The 20,447-nt window shown below is 40.6% G+C and overlaps 1 protein-coding gene across 2 annotated transcripts in view; it reads left to right on the forward strand.

The window, feature by feature from the left end:
- Window positions 1–20,447, forward strand: part of PARP8 (poly(ADP-ribose) polymerase family member 8) — a 166,657-nt gene that overhangs the window by 70,622 nt on the left and 75,588 nt on the right. For both annotated transcript variants that reach the window (XM_073343909.2, XM_073343910.2), the window contains exons 3-7: window positions 570–607; window positions 2,342–2,431; window positions 4,775–4,845; window positions 8,809–8,886; window positions 16,561–16,655. In XM_073343909.2, the coding sequence (XP_073200010.2) occupies window positions 570–607; window positions 2,342–2,431; window positions 4,775–4,845; window positions 8,809–8,886; window positions 16,561–16,655 (372 nt within the window). The remainder of the gene's footprint in view (window positions 1–569; window positions 608–2,341; window positions 2,432–4,774; window positions 4,846–8,808; window positions 8,887–16,560; window positions 16,656–20,447) is intronic.

A 20,447-nucleotide genomic window follows, 5' to 3' on the forward strand; every position in this document is an offset into this window, starting at 1 on the left:
TGGAGCGGCGCGGGGGCAGGACAAGCAGGGAGGGAGCCTGCCCTGCCCCCGGTGCATGCCGGGCTGGAGCCGCTCTAGGTAAATGCTGCGGGGGCTGCGGGGAGCTAGCAGGCCAGAGAAAATAACCCCGCGGGCCGCATGCGGCCCACGGGCTGCGTGTTTGAGACCCCTGTTCTACACCTATACAATCCCACTGAAGTCAGTGTTATGCCCACATGGAACTAATTGTAGGATTGGGACATATGTATACATTTAAACAAATAAAACATAGTAGGCTCAATGGAGGCAGTGAAATATTACTGTAGAGAGAACACTTTGTAATGAAATCATGATATTTTTAAGACAGTTTAATTTAGACCTGAGCTGGTTTAGCAGAAGTAAACCTTTGAAATGGGGCATTACATTTTTTTAGCTAAGCACTTCAAAAGCTGTCAAAGTAGCTGTTGCCTCCTGTCTTAGAAACTGTCAGAAATCTATAAATAAACAGATAATACAGAAGTAGAAAAATTCTTATGCTAACTGTTATTGTTATTAACACCCTTGTTTCTTTCTTTTTCTGTTTCTTTCAGCATATCCTATTCAGTACATGTCTCGGAGGATTATCCAGGTACAGTGCAACATTCTTGTGCTTGAAGCAAATATCATTGTTAGAGCAATATTCAGAGGTTCAGATGAAGATATTTGAAACTGCATTAATGTGTTCTAGGAGCTTCTTTTAGCTAATCATTTCCTGTTAGTTAGATTGTTTTCACAGTCATTCCTCCTTTTCAGCCTTGATTTGTCAGCCAGGTCAGGGTGAGAAAACCTGATTCACGAGTTTAGCGAGAAGGGGGTTGTGACGCTTACCATGTCTAAAGCCGTCAATGATGATAATCTAAAAACAACCTAACTCCTGTTTGGTATGAAATATATGGCTCGATCCAGTAAAGGGCTGAACATTCTGGCTCCTGATTCAACAAAGCACTTAAACATGTTTGTGAAGTCAATGGGACTACTCGTGTTCTTAATCTTAAGCGTGTGCTTAGGTGCTTTGTTGCATCAGTGCTGCATCTTTTAGGATCAAGACATAATATGTCTTAAAGGTCAAAACTGCTATAAGTGACAAGAATCTGTATGCTCTTTTTGTAATATTTTTCATTTTAATGTGTATTCCACCTTTTAGAAAACTCATAAACAAATGACTAAGGCCCTAATCTTGCTAATTTATAGGTAAGAGTGGATCCATGTGCCCATGCAGAGCAAGAATAGACTGTGATCACCAAACAGACTGCTAGTATGTTTAATAACCCAGAACAGATTGTTGCCCTAGATGTTTGGGTGTTAATTAGACTGAAAGAGAATCCTCAGCCGGTAAATTTGTAGATATTATAGGAACAGCTCAGGGAATTATGGGTACATCAGTTTCATACATTTCTGTTACCTATGTCACATCACCACTATGGCACTAGTAACAATGTTGAAATCATCACCTAAAACTGAATGAATTGCTTCACAAATCTCTGAGTGATTGGAAACAGCTGAACATTAAGCTTAAGTCCCTGAACCAATATGATGCGGCAACTGTCAGTAGTGGCAGCTATTGAAAAGTTTCATAGTTGTAAGTGAAACTAAAACTATTTTAAACAGTAAGGGTGTCTCCACATTGTTTATACATTGCTAAAGTCATGAAAGTATCACTGATATTTTTAGATGTAGTATTAATGGCACTGAGCATGATGTTTGAAACCATTTCCTCATCATGGTAACATAATATTAGGATAATTATGCTCCAAAAGAGCTGTATATACTGTCAATGAGTATACTAAATTTCCATTAATATGAATTGATACAGTGTATCTGCATGACTCCTGTAGGAGACATTGAGTATTTTGCCAGTAAATAAATGTCCATAATGATACACATTGGCTGACGTAGAAATGTTATTGCCTATTGTTCCATTGATCTTTGTATGTTGTGTTAACTAACACATGCTGTGATGATGCCAAATGAGCACCATGTATTTATGGTTGAAAGACACAGTCCTGCGAGAAGTGGATCACTGGACCAATGCATTGCCTTCAGTGGGACTCTGCGTGGCACAGGAGGTCCATCCTGCTTAGATCTCATTGCAAGATCAGGGCCAAAGGAAGTTAACCTTCCTTTCTCCTACCCTTTACATGTTTTGCATATTTAGGCACTTCAGTGCACAAAGGAGACCCACAGATAGGAAGTAGTTCCTTTATGTCACTTATGGAAGCATACCAGTGGGGCAGCCTGGGAGACTGCTTGGATGGTGTCATTGGACTGTGGATCAGGCCCTTATTATGTGCCCATTATCCTAAGAACTGTTTCTCTTTTATAGATAACACATATGTTTCCAGTTCAGATAATGATGAAGATGTGTTAGTTACAACAGAGTCAATTCCAGTAATTTTCCATAGAATCGCAACAGGTAATATTAAGAGTCACAAATGATTTTTCAAGTTAAAGTTTTGTGGGGGACTGCAGGATACTGCCCATACATAAAAAATGATATGCCAATACGAATTGCTGTGCATCTTGTAGTTTTCGCACAAGCTCATTGTTGGGTATGGTCATACCTTTTGGAATAGAAGCAACTAAAATATTTCTTTTGGGGAGTGTATAGGCAATGTATGTTTTTTACACATTCCATGGCTTGCAATCATGCTAAAGCAATCCTATTTGAATGCAATGGGACACATTTGCTGATCATTAAGGCTGCCCAACACTTCCCTTTGTAAGACCTCATTTTCATTTGCTTATCACTTTGCTAAATTTTAACCATTTGGGATGAACATTTCTATGTCAGGTATCTACCTCAGGCTGAATTTTTTTAAATGTTCAGCATAAATGGTTTAGCCATTTTCGAGAACAAAGCTAGGGAAGAACACATTGTTTTGACCTTGTTAAAAAATTCCAGCACCCTTATCTTTGAAAAGCTCTAGCAACCTCATGCTTTGGAGCAGAGACTTGAAATTTGCCCAGGTAGTGTCAGGGATGTACGTTTTGCCAACCAACCCCATGAAAATCTGCCCACATTTGGCTAAGTTATAAGCTTTTAAAAATCGCAGTTCATATATGCTCAGCTGCTAAATTCCTTAAATATCCTGTCCACATTAAGCATGTTGCAGCACAGGACTGACTCCCTACAGTTGCAGCTCTGAGGTGCTGCAAGCTGTGCTGGGTTTGGGTTTGGACATGTGAAATGAGAGTAGGAAAATTCTCTCTTCTGTGCTCTCAGTGACTCCACTGCAGGACCCAGGCAGTGTGGAGGAGGAAGCTGTCAAATTGGACCGCAGAGGGGACAAGAACTGGAGTGGCAGGAGTAGATTGGGATCCTGGGGGTAGTGGGAGATTGTAACTGGAAGCTGCCAGGAGGAGAGAAGAAAACTGGGAGTGGGAGCTGAGTTGGGATGAGAGGCAGGGGTAGAGGCTGAGACTCAGAGCTGGGGGACAAGCTGGGATTGGCTGGGAAAGGGAACTGCGACTAGCTGGACAAGGAGACTGGGACTGGAAGCCAGGGAAGGAAACAGGGAATGGGGATGGGGGACTGGGAGCAAGTGGGTAGAAAGGAGACTGCACAGGCAACCTTAATTCTGTCATTTCCTAACTTTTGAGTGCTTGATTTTGCAACCTTAATAATGTTATTTTAACATAGTCTTTTGTGTTTAACGTAGAATTATCCTGAAAAATATACTCTTGGTGCAGGAAAGGAAAACTGTTACAAAGTTGCTAGAAAGCAAACATTTTAGGCCTGAAATCTGATCTCACTTAAACTGATGTAAATCAGTGGAGTTACAGAGAAGCAAAACAGCTATGAGATCGTAATCAGACCTTTAAGTTAAATATTTTTCTTTAAAGATATTCGTGTTATACTATTTTAAATCAAGCGTGAAATTTTATATTAAACGTCAAAACAAAACCTTTGTCTTCATAAAGAAAATGAAATGACTTTATTTTGCCAGTTTCTTTTATTCTTATGTAAAATCCGATTAAAATCAATATCTCAATTGTCATCTTGTAACATTCCAGCATAGAAGAAATTTAAAATGGCACCCAATTACGGTGACATGTAGAGTACAGACATGGCACACCCAGCTAGCACAGCTATAAATAGCAGTGTAGACAGTGAGGCATGGCTTGGGCAAGTACAGTAGAGTGACACACCTGAACCTCCAGGGTATATACTCTACATGGCTCTCTAAACTCCCAAGCAGTGCCTCCCAGGGCATCTACCTGGCTATTATAATGTTCTGCTGCCTGCCCTCTGCTGGAGCCTTTCCCTGTTGTCTACACGTTGGCCAGAGCCTTTCACTGTGGCATACAACCACAAACCGCAGTGCCAAGTGTGGACACAGCCTGCCGTTCACTGCAGTGAGTAGCTACATATGCAGGTCCTGTACTCTACACACCTCCATAAGTGTGGACATAGCTTAAGTCTAGTTTACAAGTAAATAAAAGTGATGGGGAAATATCTATTTATGCAGCATTTTGTATTGTAGAATCATGGATTCCTGAGGCATCTTGGCTTCTTGTTTTTATATTGCTAGATTGTAAGCTCTTTGGAGCAGGGACAGTCTTTTTGTTCTGTGTTTGTACAACACCTAGTACAGTGGAGTCCTTGTCCATAACTGAGGCATCTAGATGTTACAGTAATGCAAATACTACTACTACTACTATTATTATTTCAGTTCTGTTTTTTAATTACATAAATAAAATGATTTTAGATTTGTCATGGCTATTAACTATTTTCCTTTTTAATTATTTTTTTTAGAATTAAGAAAAACCAGTGATGTTAACTGTTGCTTATCTATAAAATCAAAATTACAGAGGGAAAATGGAGAGGTATGGTATTGCTTTATTAATGTAGTCCTTATACATATTTTCATTGGAAGGTAGAGTAACAAACTACAAAACGACAGGTTTCAGAGTAGCAGCCGTGTTAGTCTGTATTCGCAAAAAGAAAAGTAGTACTTGTGGCACCTTAGAGACAAACCAATTTATTTGAGCATAAGCTTTCGTGAGCTACAGCTCACTTCGCATCCGATGAAGTGAAATGTAGCTCACGAAAGCTCATGCTCAAATAAATTGGTTAGTCTCTAAGGTGCCACAAGTACTCCTTTTCTTTTTGAAACTACAAAACATAACAATATTTCTTTTGCATTTAATTTGTTAAAATAAACACAAGGATAAAATTCTGGCCCCACCAAAGTCAATGAGACTTTTGCCGTTGACATCAAAGAGGTCAGGATTTTACTCCAGATGTTCACAAACAATCTATAGTTTTGCAAGGAGGTTGTTAAAAGATATGCAAAGTGTTATCAATCTAGGATGACTGAACCTTTCCCATAAAATAGACGCTTTCTGCCTTGGAAGTACAACTGTGTCAGAGAAGCTGGTCACACAGCAATTGTCTCCTAACTTGGTCTTATGCACAGGACCAGATATTTTAAACATTCACTTCCTAGCTTAGTGCTTACTAATGTGAGCATGACAGTCCCATTGAAGTCAATGGACCTGTTCATGACAGAGTTAACAATAGGTGTTTTTGGCGTATCAGGCCCCATGATTTCAGTGTGTAATTTATACTTCGTTTCATAACTAGGTCTGATCAGGGACATAACCTAGTTAAGAAACAGCATTAAGATGAAATCTTTGGTGAAAACTGACACACACGCAGTCTGGCAAACCCTTATTACCAATCATACTGCTTATTACCACATTACTGCCACTGTAATCAAAGAGCTTAAGCACTTTATGGCCCTGATTCAGGAAAGTGCTAAAGTACATGTTTAGTGTTAAATGCTTTCTTAAATAAGGATAAGTTCCTGAACTGTAGTCTACTTTTGGTTGTAATGGTTTGCTGGTTTCATCACGTTTTATACTGAGATAGAGGACAGCCCTGTTGCAGCGAGGTTTCCTGATGTGGTTGTGTTTGCAGCATATAGGGCCTTATTTTATATAAGAAGTTGCAGTGGAAATTTTTGACTATCACAGAATTTTATTCAATGATCTTTAAAGCTTAGAGAACCAAAACAGTCACAAATTGCAAAGTATTGTGGAGTACATTCCTGGTGAAGAAATATTTTTATTTTTAAAAATGTTAGTTGAAGTTAGATTTATTTTCACGATGAAAAGCTTGAGATAGGTTTAATTTTCATGGCAAAGAAATTGAACTTTTTATAAATTTTAAATTGAATTAGGATCCAAGTAAGGCATTTATTTAAGAAACCCTGTTAATGAAAATCTTTAACACCAACCATGTCTGTGAGCCAGACAATCATAGTCTTTACTTCATTGTGTGATTATATCATATATGATGGGTTTATTACTCTTCTAGTATGAGGAGTTCCATTTTTCTTTGTTTGTATAGTTGGTGTATTTATTTTGTTTATATTTGCAGCATGCTTCCCATGGAGCTAAGGTTATTATTAGGCAGAGGAAACTGAATACATCCTTTTGTTTTTCTTCAGTAAAATACCAGCAAAAAATTCTTAAAATTGCTATGAAATTGGCTGAAAATATGATTTTCACTCAGTATACACGTGCACAGCATATAGTATGAATTTACAGGCAGAGGTAAGGAGATAAGATTAGAATATGAGGCCATGGAATTGGTGGCAAAAGTATATCTGACTTTTCTGAATATATAAGATTAAAGGAAAAATTCTGTTCAATTCACACAGTTGATTTCTGGGTCATTATGGAAGTTTTGTGCCTCCTGTGAATGCAAAATGTGCAATAGATAAAGTGTGGGTCAAATAGGAGAATTTAGTCTTTATGATTTTATCAAGTATTCAATTTATGTGAGCTCCTGTTAACAGATGGGCTGTGAATGACAAATGGATTGTGGGAAATCAAGCAATAATGTCCTTAAGCAGTTGAATGACATTAAGCAAGAACTAAAGTGTGACTTTCTAACTTACATTGATAAAATGGTACCTTTTTCTATGAGTCGTCCCTATTGTGAGTGTAAACTAATAAGTTAATTCTTTTAAAGGTATTTGAAGATGAATGTTGTTATGTAAAATCTAAGTGTTATTTATGTTGTTGACAAATTAATATAGACTATTATAGTTGATTTGCCAGAATACAATAGGTTAATGTCCTCTAGGTAGAGACCTACAAAGTTCATGGTCCATTTGGGTCAATTTCATGGTGATGGGATTTTAAAAATTGTAAATGTCATGATTTCAGCTATTTAAATCTGAAATTTCACAGTGTTGTAATTGTACAGCTCCTAACCTAAGTTCCTTCTAAGCTGCATGGCCACGCAGCTGCCTATTAAGCCCCGCACAGGGGCTCAGGACTGTGGCGGGGAGAGGCGCCCTTCCCCGCCTGCCAAAGCACGGACCTACCTTGGTGGGGAGAGGCACCCCTCCCCGCCGGCACAAGCACCAGCACGGATTTGCAGTAGCAGGGAGAGCCGCCCCTCCCCAATGGCCCCAGCATGGACCAGCCCTGGCTGGGGGCGAGGAGCCCCTCCCTCGGCCCGGCCGAGCCCCGCCGAAGCTGGCGTGGCCAGGGAGAGGCGCCTCTCCCCTGGCCCCGAGCTGCTGTGGCGAGAGAGGGCTCGGGGGAGTCATCTCTCTCCCCACTGCAGCCCGGGGGCAGCCTGCACCCCAAACGCATCATCCCCAGCCCCACCCTAGAGCCCGCACCCCAACCCTCTGCCCCAGCCCCCTGAGCCCCCTCCCGCACCCTGAACCCCTCATCCGCAGCCCCACAACAGAGCCTGCACCCCCAGCCAAAGCCCTCATCCCTCCTCACCCAAACCTCTGCCCCAGCCCTGAGTCCCCTCCCACACTCAGAACCCCTTGGCCCCACCATATGAATTTTGTTATGTACACCAATATGAAGGTGATGTGTCATACATCACCTCCATATTGGTGCATATAACAAAATTCATTCACACATGGACGTAAAAAATTAGAGGGAACACTGGTCCTGACCCAAAAAGGAGTTGTGGGGGGGGGTTGCAAGGTTATTGTAGGGGGGGTTGCAGTACTGCTACCCTTACTTCTGCACTGCTGCTGGCGGCGGCGCTGCATTCAGAGCTGGGCAGCTGGCGAGTGGCGGCTGCTGGCCAGGAGCCCAGTTCTGAAGGCAGAGACACAGCCAACATCAGCGCAGACGTAAGGAGGGCATGGTATGATATTGCCACCCTTACTTCTGCACTGCAGATTGCAGAGCTGGGCCCTCAGTCAGTAGCCACCACTCTCTGGCCGCCCAGCTCTGAAGGCAGCAGCGCAGAAGTAAAGAGCAACATGGAATGGTGTTGCCACCCTTACTTCTGTGCTGCTGCTGGCATGGTGGGGCGATGCCTTCAGAGCTGGATGCCCGGGCAACAGCTGCTTCTCTCTGGCTGCCCAGCTCTGAAGGCAGCGTAGAAGTAAGGGTGGCAGTACTGCAACGCCCCTAAAATAACCTTGTGACACCCCCCCCAGAACTGCCTTTTGGGCCAGGACCCCCAATTTGAGAAACACTGGTCTCCCCTATTAAATCTGTATAGGATAGGGTAAAAGCACCCAAAAGACCAAATTCACAGGGGGAGATGAGATTTCATGGTTTGTGATGCATTTTTCATGGCCATGAATTTGGTTGGGCCCTACCTATAGGGGAAGACTTGAATTTTGCCATTCATTGTTTCAGTCAGGCCCACAATCCTCTTGCCTATACATTACTAATGAAAACTCTAACTAAAGTGTGTGAAGTGTTTATTTGTAACATACATAATTACAAAAAGCAGAAAAGCAAATGTAATTCTCCTGTTTCATTTGCTAACATTTATTTATTTATTTAAATAAGGACTCGAGGCACAATAGTGCAGTTGAAGAAGATTCTGAAGGAGATAATGATTCTGAAGAATTTTATTATGGGGGACAGGTAAGGGAGAGCATTTTCCCAATAATTTTAAAGTTGCAAACAATGTCATTTGAAGGCTTCTGAGATTATTTATTTTGTGTTTTATATTGATCTTCAAATTTGTGCAGTTGTAAGGACAAGAAAACTAATTGTAACTTGGATGTTTTTTAAAATGGGATCTATTTTTTAGCTTCCAGGAAATAACTGTTCCCTCTATAAAGCATATATCCTATTGACATCAATGGAGCAAAATGGGGTTGTAAACTCTTATGCGTTGAGGTTGTCATCTGGTAAAAATAATAGCACTGCATTTTAACAGTAAAAGCGGAAGCTACAAAACTCTTGTGATCTATATTACACTAAATTTTATCCTTTCTGAGCTCTGTAGTCTAATTCACCTAGAGAGAAGCTGTTTTAAAAAAAATTATATCTCTGTATATTTCCCTCTTGTTCCCTCAGCAGAATTATTTATTATCATATCCTAGTCCCTACTGGAAATTAAAATGTTCCCTTTGTACTTGTTTCTTTTGAGAGGTCAATGGAGTGTTTAACTAGGGCACTCTCTTTACTCTTGATGTTTCAGAAATCATCAACTAAGGGACCAATAAATGCAAATAGTGTTCATTCATGGGGGTGGTTTTTGTTATATAGGCACTCGGCCACCAGGAATCAGACTGAGAACACCATTCCATAAGCTACCAATTAGCTGTTAAATAGTAACAGGTTTTGGTCAATATTTGCCTGGATTGTGTTTGAACTGGTAACATTACATTCTATTTATGTAGCACCCTGGCTCCATGGAAAGAGAGAGGGGAATAAAATACAGTAATCACCAAAAGCAAAAAAAAATCAACAGCTGTGATTGTCCTGAATGAGTACAAAATATTGGGTAAGCAAAAAGAGGAAGAGAGAAGACGAGAGATCATTAGAAGTGCATTAATGAGAGGAAAAGAAACAGGTTATGAGATGGAGTATAAATTGAGAGAGTGAGGCATGGTCTACACTACTGCAGTAAATAGATATAAGCTACGTTACTTCGGGTACGTGAATAACGTAACTAAAGTTGCCGTGGGTAGATCCATTGACTGTAGTGTCTACACTGTGCTGTGTCGACAGGAGACACTCTCCCGCCAACTTACCTTACACTTCTCGGGGAGGTGGAGTACAGAAATCAATGGGAGAGCACTCTCCCATCAATTTGGCATGTCTTCACCAGACTCACTAAATCAATGCCACCACATCGATTGCAGCAGCACCCATTTAGCTCCATAATGAAGACATGCCCACAGAAAGAGAAAGTGAGTTCTAAAGAGTTTTGTGTAGAAAAGAAAAGCATGAAGAATTAAGGCAATAGAAGAAGTGTGAGATGAATGAAGGGAGCAAATAGGAAGACAAGTAATAGACAAGCCCCATAAGGAAGTGTTATGTTAATTTAGATAGAATAAATGGACCAAAGGTGTTAACATAACCAGTCACTGACTGTCATTAAACAGTGTTAAACAAGGTCTGGCATTTGGCATAGAGAGACCTCAGCCTGCTTAGTACGATGGCAAAGACACCATTAAAAAGCCTTTTAACCTTTTATTAAAGATATAGAGAAGAAGAGAAAACAGTTAAAGCATTTTAAATGTAAAGTACTAAGTAAAGCTTTCATTCTGATGACATTTCTTGTTCCCTTTCCCTTTATCTGGAAAGAGTTTTAAAAGGGAAAAAATAAAAACCTTGTTTGATTGTCTCTTAGATGGTATCAGAGAAGGTAATGCCTTCCTTTTGGATAAAAGAGAAGAAGTTAGTTGAGATGAGCTGGAGTGGCTGTTGCTGCTGCTCTTGTTAAAATCCTGTCCTATTTCATCCAAAGTGGTGTTATGGATTCTGCTGGAGTTGGTAGAGGTGGCAATGTTATCTGTGTCCCTCTCTTTGGCCATCAGGACTAAGACAAAGAAGATCTTTGGTAGGGGTGATGGAGATGGTAGGGGTGGCAGCCAATGGTGACACTCATGCCAGTAGCTTCCATCTGTTCTTCTGTATTCTTCTCCTTAAGGCGTTATCTTTAAGAACCCAAAAAAGACAGTGATTAGTGGAATAGCACATCCCCTCATTATTTGGTCTATTGAGTATGCCTAATATCTGATACACCAATTTTGGTTCAATAATTTCTGGTTCTACATCTTTTTTTCAACACAGTCATTGAATTATACAAACATGGCCCTTTTTTGTTTGGACTAATTTAATGTCTGCCTGATCCTTTCTTTCTAGATACTCAAACTGTTTAGAAAGTGATAAATGCCAATTTAACCACATGAGAAATACAACTGGAGAAGAAATTGCTAGTCAAAGATAATCTTGCCATTTTTAACTGGTGACAACTGAAACAATGAGAGACTTGATTGTGAGAAAAAGGGAAAGTAGGAAAGAGGAAAGGGTTTGGGAGTGGTGGTAAAGAAAAGACATAGGCTATGTCTACTCTACAGTCTATGTTGGCATAACTTATGTCTCTCAGGGGTGTGAATAAGCCACCCCTGAGCGATATAAGTTACACCAACGTAAGCGCTTGTGTGCACAGAGCTTTTCCCATCAACATAGCTTCTTCTGTTCTGGAGGTGGTTTTATTATGCCTAAAGGAGAGCTCTCTCCTGCTGGCATGAAGCCTCTTCACTAGATCATCAGTACAGCTGCGCCACTGCAGCTCTGTACTACGTGTAGACATGCCCATAGTGTCTCAGTCCATAGTGGAAAGGTTTGCATCACCTGTATAAAATTTCTGCAAAAGATAAATTGAGTAAACAGTTTAACAGTAGCTAAATGACTTAGGCACCTAAGTCCTATTAATTTTCAGTGGGAATGAGGGCTTGTCTACATTAAGAATTCGATCATGCCAAGGTGGGGTGTGAATCTACCCTGTGTTAGCTTGCTGCAGACTAATTGTCTGTGTGAACACTGCTGATGCACAGTTTGTTAATGTGCTTTGATGCACTCCTCTTTGAAATGGGATTTAGGAGTTATCTTCCTAAATCATTTGAACTCTTTTTAAGAGTTCTTACCTATTGTTGTTATGTTGGGACAAAAAAAATCTGTATCATGTCTGAGATTAAATGTGGAGACAAGCCTTTCAGATATGGCAAACTTATCAGACCTTTTACTTTTGGGACCTTTAACTCTTATACTTGCTCTCTGTGAGAGTCTTTATGAGTTCTTCCTTTGAATCTCTACCCTTTGTACATTTGCAGAAGATAACAGCAGATCAGCTCTTGTTGGAACAATAACACCATTGATTTTAGAGTAACAGCCATGTTAGTCTATATTCGCAAAAAGAAAAGGAGTACTTGTGGCACCTTAGAGACTAACCAATTTATTTGAGCATAAGCTTTCGTGAGCTACAGGGAGCTTCAGGGAGCTGTAGCTCATGAAAGCTTATGCTCAAATAAATTGGTTAGTCTCTAAGGTGCCACAAGTACTCCTTTTTTTTTTTTAGCATTGCTTTTGGTTCTTATTCATGCTGCTCTTACGGTGTAAACTTGCAAATGCAGTTGTAAAAAACCTCTGCCTTTAATCAAAGTTGCCACTCACTTCTGCACGTTCATAAATGTGGCTAGGGTTGTATCACAGGGATGGGCAATACCTTATATGATCCTAATATGGTGTTCCTCCTTGCCAATAGGGGAACACAGAATTGCTGCCCTTTCCAGCCCTTAGCCATCCATTGCCAGAAATTGTTTGGGGAAGCATTATATTGGGGAGCCAGGCAACCCACATATTGTTCTGGACAGATTTTTGTGATGCTTGATATAATAGGGAGAAAAAAGATGGCAAGTCAAGTATGTTGTGATTCACAGGATGATCACCCTTCTCTGTTCATAAGGCAGGACTCCATAATCATCAGTACATGCTATAAAAATTCCACGACCCACCTTTGCCTCAACTCTTTTTCTGTGTATCAAAGCCAGGGCCTACATCGGCAAGCAGGGAAATTGCCTGGGGCCCCACGCCACAGGGGACCCTGCAAAGTTAAGTTGCTCAGGCTTCAGCTTCAGCCCAAGGTAGCAGGGCTTGGGACCCTGAGCTTCAGACCCATGCGTTGGTACTTTGGCTTTCTACCCTTGGGCCTAGCAAGTCTAATGCTGGCCATCCTTGGTGGACCCTCTGAAACCTGCTTGTGGCCCCCTAGGGGGCGCTGGACCACTGGTTGAGAACTCTGGAGTATATATATGTGGTGTCGGAATTTTTATTTTTTAAAAAAGATAGTTTTTCCCTCATCTAACATGAAAAAATAAAGGATGAGCTTATGATTATGTCAGCAACTTGAGAGAGTGATGGGTCCTAGTTTTTTTTACTTCTTGATGGGGGATGTGTAGGGATGGCAGTCCTGCCACCCTCACCTTACTCACCCTCTCCCTGACAACTGATTCTGTCTGATTTAGCAAAATGCCAGTACCCCAGCAACAGCATCCTTTTTCCCTTCCCTATATTAGACCTAGCTTCTGCATCATAGAGGATAAGAACAAGACTCTTTCCAGAGCTACGCCTTCCAGCTTTGACCAGAATAAGTCAGTGATACACTAGCTCAGATCCCTCCCTTTTCTAAATGTTCTTAGTACGTCTGGTAACCCTGTGCTGCTGCTACATTGGTGGGTTTCAGATGGGCTTCAGATTCTTTGATTAATTCCAAATGTGGTCAAATTATCATTGGCTAATTTTCACTTATAAAGGGGGATCAGATGAGTACTGTTTAATTCAGTTGAAATACACATCTCTAAATGCCAGACTTGATACAGACCACTGAATCTCAGATTTAGAATCCTACTACATATGATGTACAAATCAAGGGCCCAGTGCTGCCATCAGTTAAGCCTGTGTAACAAGCGTTGTCAGTGGGAAGTCTACATGGATATTTAAGGGCAGAATTGGACTCTAGTGCTTCATTCTTTGCCTTTCTCTGTGAGACAAAGCCAAATTCTGCTCTCATTTCATTTTGTACTAGTCCAAATCTGGGGAAATTGACTTCTGTAGAGTTACTCCAGATTTAAACTAGAGTAACAGGATACAATGTGACCACACCATCTATAGGCATTCACTATAACTGTAAAAATATTTATGGATTACAGTATTTTTTCCTAAAGGACAATACCTGGTACCTTTAAAATGATATATTGTAGATCCTTATAGAGTATAGACAAATATAACTTATTTGGACCTCATACAGTCTAACCAAACTATCAGTTTTGTTCTATGATCTTAAACTTCCATTGGCTGTTTCTATATGCAATGGAGGTGTGCAACGATACATTTCCTACTATATTATTCATACATTTTCAAGAGGAAAATGTCATGTTATGTCATGTTTCAGAGTAGCAGCCATGTTAGTCTGTATCCAAAAAAGAAAAGGAGTACATGTGGCACCTTAGAGACGAACAAATTTATTAGAGCATAAGCTTTCGTGACCTACAGCTCACTTCATCGGATGCATACAGTGGAAAATACAGTGGGGAGATTTTATGTATACAGAGAACATGAAACAATGGGTGTTGCCATACAGACCGTAACAAGAGAGATCAGGAAAGGTGAGCTATTACCAGCAGGAGAGTTGGGGGGGATGACCTTTTTTAGTGATAATCAAGGTGGGCCATTTCCAGCAGTTGACAAGAACATCTGAGGGACAGCAGAGGAGGCGGGGGAGGAAATAAACATGGGGAAATAGTTTTACTTTGTGTAATGACACACCCACTCCCAGTCTTTATTCAAGCTTAATTTAATTGTATCCAGTTTGCAAATTAATTCCAATTCAGTAGTCTCTCAATGGAGTCTGTTTCTGAAGTTTTTTTGTTGAAGAATTGCCACTTTTAGGTCTGTAATCGAGTGACCAAAGAGATTGAAGTGTTCTCCGACTGGTTTTTGAACGTTATAATTCTTGACGTCTGATTTGTGTCCATTTATTCTTTTATGTGGAGACTGTCAAGTTTGGCCAGTGTACATGGCAGAGGGGCATTGCTGGCACATGGCATATGACATTGCTGGCATATATCACATTGGTAGATTTGCAGGTGAATGAGCCTCTGCTAGTGTGGCTGATGTGATTAGGCCCTATGATGGTGTCCCCTGAATATATATGTGGACACAGTTGGCAACGGGCTTTGTTGCAAGGATAGGTTCCTGGGTTAGTGTTTTTGTTGTGTGGTTGCTGGTGAGTATTTGCTTCAGCTTCGGGGGGGGGGGGGGCTGTCTGTAAGCAAACTATTTTCCCTTGTTTATTTCCCATCCTGCTGTTCTTGTAAAGTGCTGGAAATGGCCCACCTTGATTATCACTACAAAAGGTTCCCCCGCCCCCAGCTCTCCTGCTGGTAATAGCTCACCTTTTCTGATCACTCTTGTTACAGTGTGTATGGTAACACCCATTGTTTCATGTTCTCTGTGTATATAAAATCTCCCCACCATATTTTCCACTGTATGTATCCGATGAAGTGAGCTGTAGCTCACGAAAGCTTATGCTCTAATAAATTTGGTCGTCTCTAAGGTGCCACAAGTACTCCTTTTCTTTTTATCTTGGGTCATGTCACTTTTCTCTATATGGTTTATGGTGTTGTAGGCTATCAGTAATAATAACAAAGCGACGAGTTCTAAGTCACTTAAGTGCTTTTGAAAATTATATACTATATCCCTAATTAATTATTTTCGAGGTGATTGATTTCCTTGTCTCATGTGACTTTTTATCAGTTTATATTTTTGTTTTTAAAATGAAGTGGTTTTAGATTGGAGAAATATTAGCAAGTAGAGTTATACAAATCTAGGAAGAAAGGAGGACTTCAGTGAGACCAAGATTTCATACTGTATTTTTGGGTAGTTTCTATAGATCCCCATAAATTTCATTCCTATTAAATTCAATAGGATTTTTCGATAAGATATATTTATTATTATTACTACAACTACTTCTGCTACTGGTATTACTGTAGTGCTTAGGAACCTGAGTCAGGGACCAAGACCTCCTTGTGCTAAACACTCTACAAAAACAGCAAAAAAGACAGTCTGTGTCCCAAAGAGTTTACAATCTAAGCATAAAACAAGAGCAAACAGATAGTTACAGACAGAAGGGGGAGTACAAGGAAACAATGAGACAACATGGGTCAGTATGATAGAGAGTGGTCTCAGCATGCGAGTGGCCTAGCCTTTTCAAGTTTTTTGTAGGCATCATGCCAAAGGAGAGTTTGAAGGAGGAATTTGAAGGAGGACAATGAAGTGGCTCTGCCTGTATTTGAACTTGGAATGAATTTTGCCAATTTTACACAATTTTTGCAAATAAGTTCCTCCTTTCCTGTTGCACAGCCAGTTTGTTTTTCACCAGAAAAAAATGAAATTGGTCAAGTGCTAAGATGCCAAATAAACTCACCAACAGACTGACTTTTATCTTCATAGAAAAGGAAATATTGAAAGTGAAGCTTTCACTTTTTTCACAAAAATCCCATTGTCAATTTTTTCCTTTCTTTTTTTCATATGGCCTTAACAGCAGCTTGTGTTTTGGTAAAGTACCATGGTAAACATACCATCAATGGAACATGGAGGCGAACAATAGAAGAGAAAAGACCAGATGAAATTCACGAAACGACTTGAGTAACACTACCACATTGCACTTAGAATACTATGAAAATGTTGCTTCTAGTAAAAAAAATAAAATAAAAACACCCCCCATATTACATTTTTCTGCAGGTTAACTACGATGGAGAACTTCACAAGCACCCACAGCTGGAAGCTGATTTGACAGCAGTGAGAGAGATCTATGGGCCTAACGCAGTATCTCTCAGGTACATCATTTTATTGGGTAAAATTCTTGTCAGTTCTGTGGCTGGAAAAAGGACATGAAATTGGTAATCAGCAGCATGAGTTCAGGGAATGGAAGCTAGTTGGCTATATTCTGGCATGCTTGACATGTTGCAGATAGGCTTTTATGCAGGATCTCCATCACAAACTATAGAAAGGGCCATAACTAAGGCGACGATTCAGTCACAGGTATTTTTAGTAAAAGTCATAGACAGGGTGCCCGGCAATAAACAAAAATTCATGGCCCATAACCTATCGATGACTTATACTATAAATACCCCTGACTAAATCTTGGGGGGCACCCTAGGAGGATGCTTACGGGGGTGCCCTGGGAGCCCGCTGCTGAGGGGGGCCCGCGGCACCAGCTGCCGGGGGACGCTAAACAGTGGCTGCTCCAGCCACCCTGGGACCCCTGCCAGAGGCCGCCCCCGGGACCACTGCTCCGGCAGTCCCCAGGGCCAGCCGCATTGGTTGCTGCTCGGGCAGTTCCCGGGGCCAACTGCCCGGGACCACCTGAGCAGTGGCCAGGGCAGCTGGCTCCAGGGCCGCTCCAGCAGCAGGAGCCAGCTGCTTGGGCAGCCCTGGGGTCAACCACATTGATAGCTGCAGAAGTCTTGGAGGTTGCGGAAAGTCACGGAATCTGTCACTTCTGCGATCTCCGTGACAAAAACAAAGCCCTAGTCATAACCTACAGATTTCTAGGGGGATAATTTATATCAACTAAAGGAAAGTGAATGAACATTATGATGTAGCAGTGATGATTCTGAGCTCTGCTTTGTAGTGTTGTTGAACTTACTAATACAGCTGCCTATGCTCAGAACAATTTCTTAAGGCACCATCTTGTAAACATTAAAGTCAATGAGAGTGTTGCTTTTAACTTTAATGGGGACAGGATTGGGCTGTTATATTTTGATTAAAATTACTGTTAAGCATAATATAACTCAACATATTTGTTAAATTATCTTTGCTCTGTCATGTAGTCCATAATGTTTTCATGAGGTATTATTTTAATAATAATGATAAATACATTATGACCAGTAGGCAAGATTTAACACATCTGGTTGCAAAGTGATAGAGAAAATATCACCTTGATAATATGATATGAGACAAGAAATAAAAAACTAAACGGGACCTAATGATCATCTTGCATATTTTGCATATAACAATTTCCATGAACCTATATAATATGTTAACTATTTTATTCTAAGAAAAGAGATATTGTTTAAAACTAAGTTGTGTGGTGCTGCTGAATAACGTGCCCATTAATTTATCAAGTGTACATTTTAATGACATATATTTAATTCCTTGGATGATATTCCTAAAAGAAAAAAGTCTTCATTATCTGCCGTTTGAAGTTAAGTGGAAATTCAGTTGATTTAAAGGACATTGGAAATTTAAATCCAAGCAGTTGTACATGACTTAAGAAATGAATGAGATAATCATTTAGTTGTCAGACTGTTAACTGCTACACTGTGTGAAACTCTGTATACCTTTATAATATGTTCCCTCAGGCACTTAACATTACAACAATGAATATAACCTTTTAAAAATGTTAATGCATTTAATTTATTGAATAATCTGCTTCATTGTGGGCTATGCCATCTCTTAGGGCTCAATTCATTAGAATTTGGTATCTGTGACTGCTTCTGGCATGTGGAAAACTTTTGTGCCTCCTATGTTCTTCAGCAGTTGAGAATACCTATATATCTTTGGCAACCACAAAATGCAACGTTAGGCATTCAGTTTCATCCTCTTCTCTAATCCTAATTCCCTTACTGCACCAAATCCAGCTGACAGTGACATTGGGGGCACCCGCTGAATGAGACTATATCTAAGGGCATGTCTACATAGCTGCTTGGAGAGCACTTTCCAGTGTTGGTAGATAGACATACACTAGCTCTGCTCCAACTAGCATGCTAAAAATAGCAGAGTGACTGTGGCAGCACTAGTCACCCAAATACAATCCTGACCCTCTAGGTACATACTTGGGAGGCTAGCCTGAGTCACTGCCCATGCTGCTATGGCCACACTGCTGTTTTTCACCTGGTAGCTCAAGTAGAGTTTACGTGTGTCTGTCTGCCCATTCTGGGAAGCACTCACCCAGCTGCTGTGTACTTATCCCCTGTGAGGGTTGCCTCTTCCCCAGCTGTCTAATTATCGATCAACCAGAGAACTTTAAAGGTAAAAAGAGGAGTTTCTGCAGACACTAGGCATGCATGGTATATAGCTCCTCATCACGGAGCTCTGGATGCTAGAGGTGGGCAAACCCTTCACACGTTGTTTATTTGCCACATGAACCAAACCCCTCAGAGTCCGTTCACAGTGATTATTGAGAGATCAGCCTCTTGAAGGTTTGTTTGAAAGATCTCAAGAGCTGCACTACTACATCAGGACTATGGGATGACATCTGCTCCTGCCTCGCTGTAGGCTGTGGTAGAAGTATTTCCTAGCTCCTGCAGCTTTATTAGGGGGGGTAGCCCTAAAGTCCCTTATGAATGGGGGGTGGGCTTTAGAAAGCATGAAAATCCCTTGGTTGTACCCTTTTTATCTTCTCTTATTTCACTCAGCTTTTGTGTGTTTTGTCGTTTTGCCTACATTTTTATTTAATGGTGGGATTTTGCTCGAAGGCCCAGTCCTTCAACACTCACTCACTTGAGTAATATTAGCACTTGAATAGTCTCATTCAGTTTCATGGTCCTGCTTGCATAAATAAGCATTGCTCATAGGCTTTCAGGATCTGGCTTTCGGTTCTTCAAGCAATTTAATAAAAAATGTGAGACCTTTTGCACTTGTTGCATTTTAATACATGTTAGTGAGCTTAGCTACTTAGTACACACAGTATTGCAACATCTTAAATTTAGACCCTTTTCCAGCAGTGAGTTCCATGAAGCCAATACAGCTCCAGCTTCATAAAGCTCTGCCTTCACTAAGTTCATTGAAGGATCAAGTCCTGTGTCTATGTAGGCCTGGACTAAGCTGCTGAGCAATTGCCCTGTGGGCTGGTTCCTTCCATTGTCTGCAAGGCCAGTCTGCTGCTGTAGTTTGAAGTATATTGACAAAATATTTTCAAATGTTAAAGTTAATTTTTTGGTTTAATTCTTGCATGATTGTCAATTTATGCAGTCTCAGGCCACTGTTAAATTTAATAGATTGGCAGGGAGATCTTTCTTACCACCTCTACCTCAGGCTATGGAAGCAGTGGAAAAGGGGTGAAAAGAAAGCTATCCCATTTATTTGTGACAGCAAGCACTGGTCAATTATGGTTTGAAGAGGGACCATTTAATGAAAAAACACAGCTGATTCTGCTCTAAAATACTATCCACTTAAGTAATTTAGGTGGAAGAGGAACATAACACAAATTTTATGGCTAATGTACGTGAAAGGTAGTTGTTCTAGCCTATATTTTTCAACAGTTTTTTGATATGCTGAGGGAAGGTCACTGAAAGGAGACAAAAAATCAGAGGGGAATACAAAAGAGGAACCAGCACAAGCAAACCCATCACACATTAAATGTGAAAGTTCAAGCATTTTAAAATACTTACCTATGTGCACGAGTTAAAACTGCGCCTTGGGGAGTCCAGCACTAACTGCAAGTGGGAGATAACACAAACTAACACTGACCTTGATGACATTACAGGGTAGTCTTCAAGGTTCCGTTATTCTTTAGCGGTTTCTCCAAAATACTAGACAGACATTCAGTGGGTTTTGGGGGGAAGGGAGGTTGGGGAGGAGGGTGTTTCATCACATCAACTACACCTGTCACCTTGGTCTTAGCT

Source organism: Lepidochelys kempii, chromosome 5 (genome assembly GCF_965140285.1).
Source record: "Lepidochelys kempii isolate rLepKem1 chromosome 5, rLepKem1.hap1, whole genome shotgun sequence".
In the NCBI taxonomy this organism is placed as follows: domain Eukaryota; kingdom Metazoa; phylum Chordata; order Testudines; family Cheloniidae; genus Lepidochelys; species Lepidochelys kempii.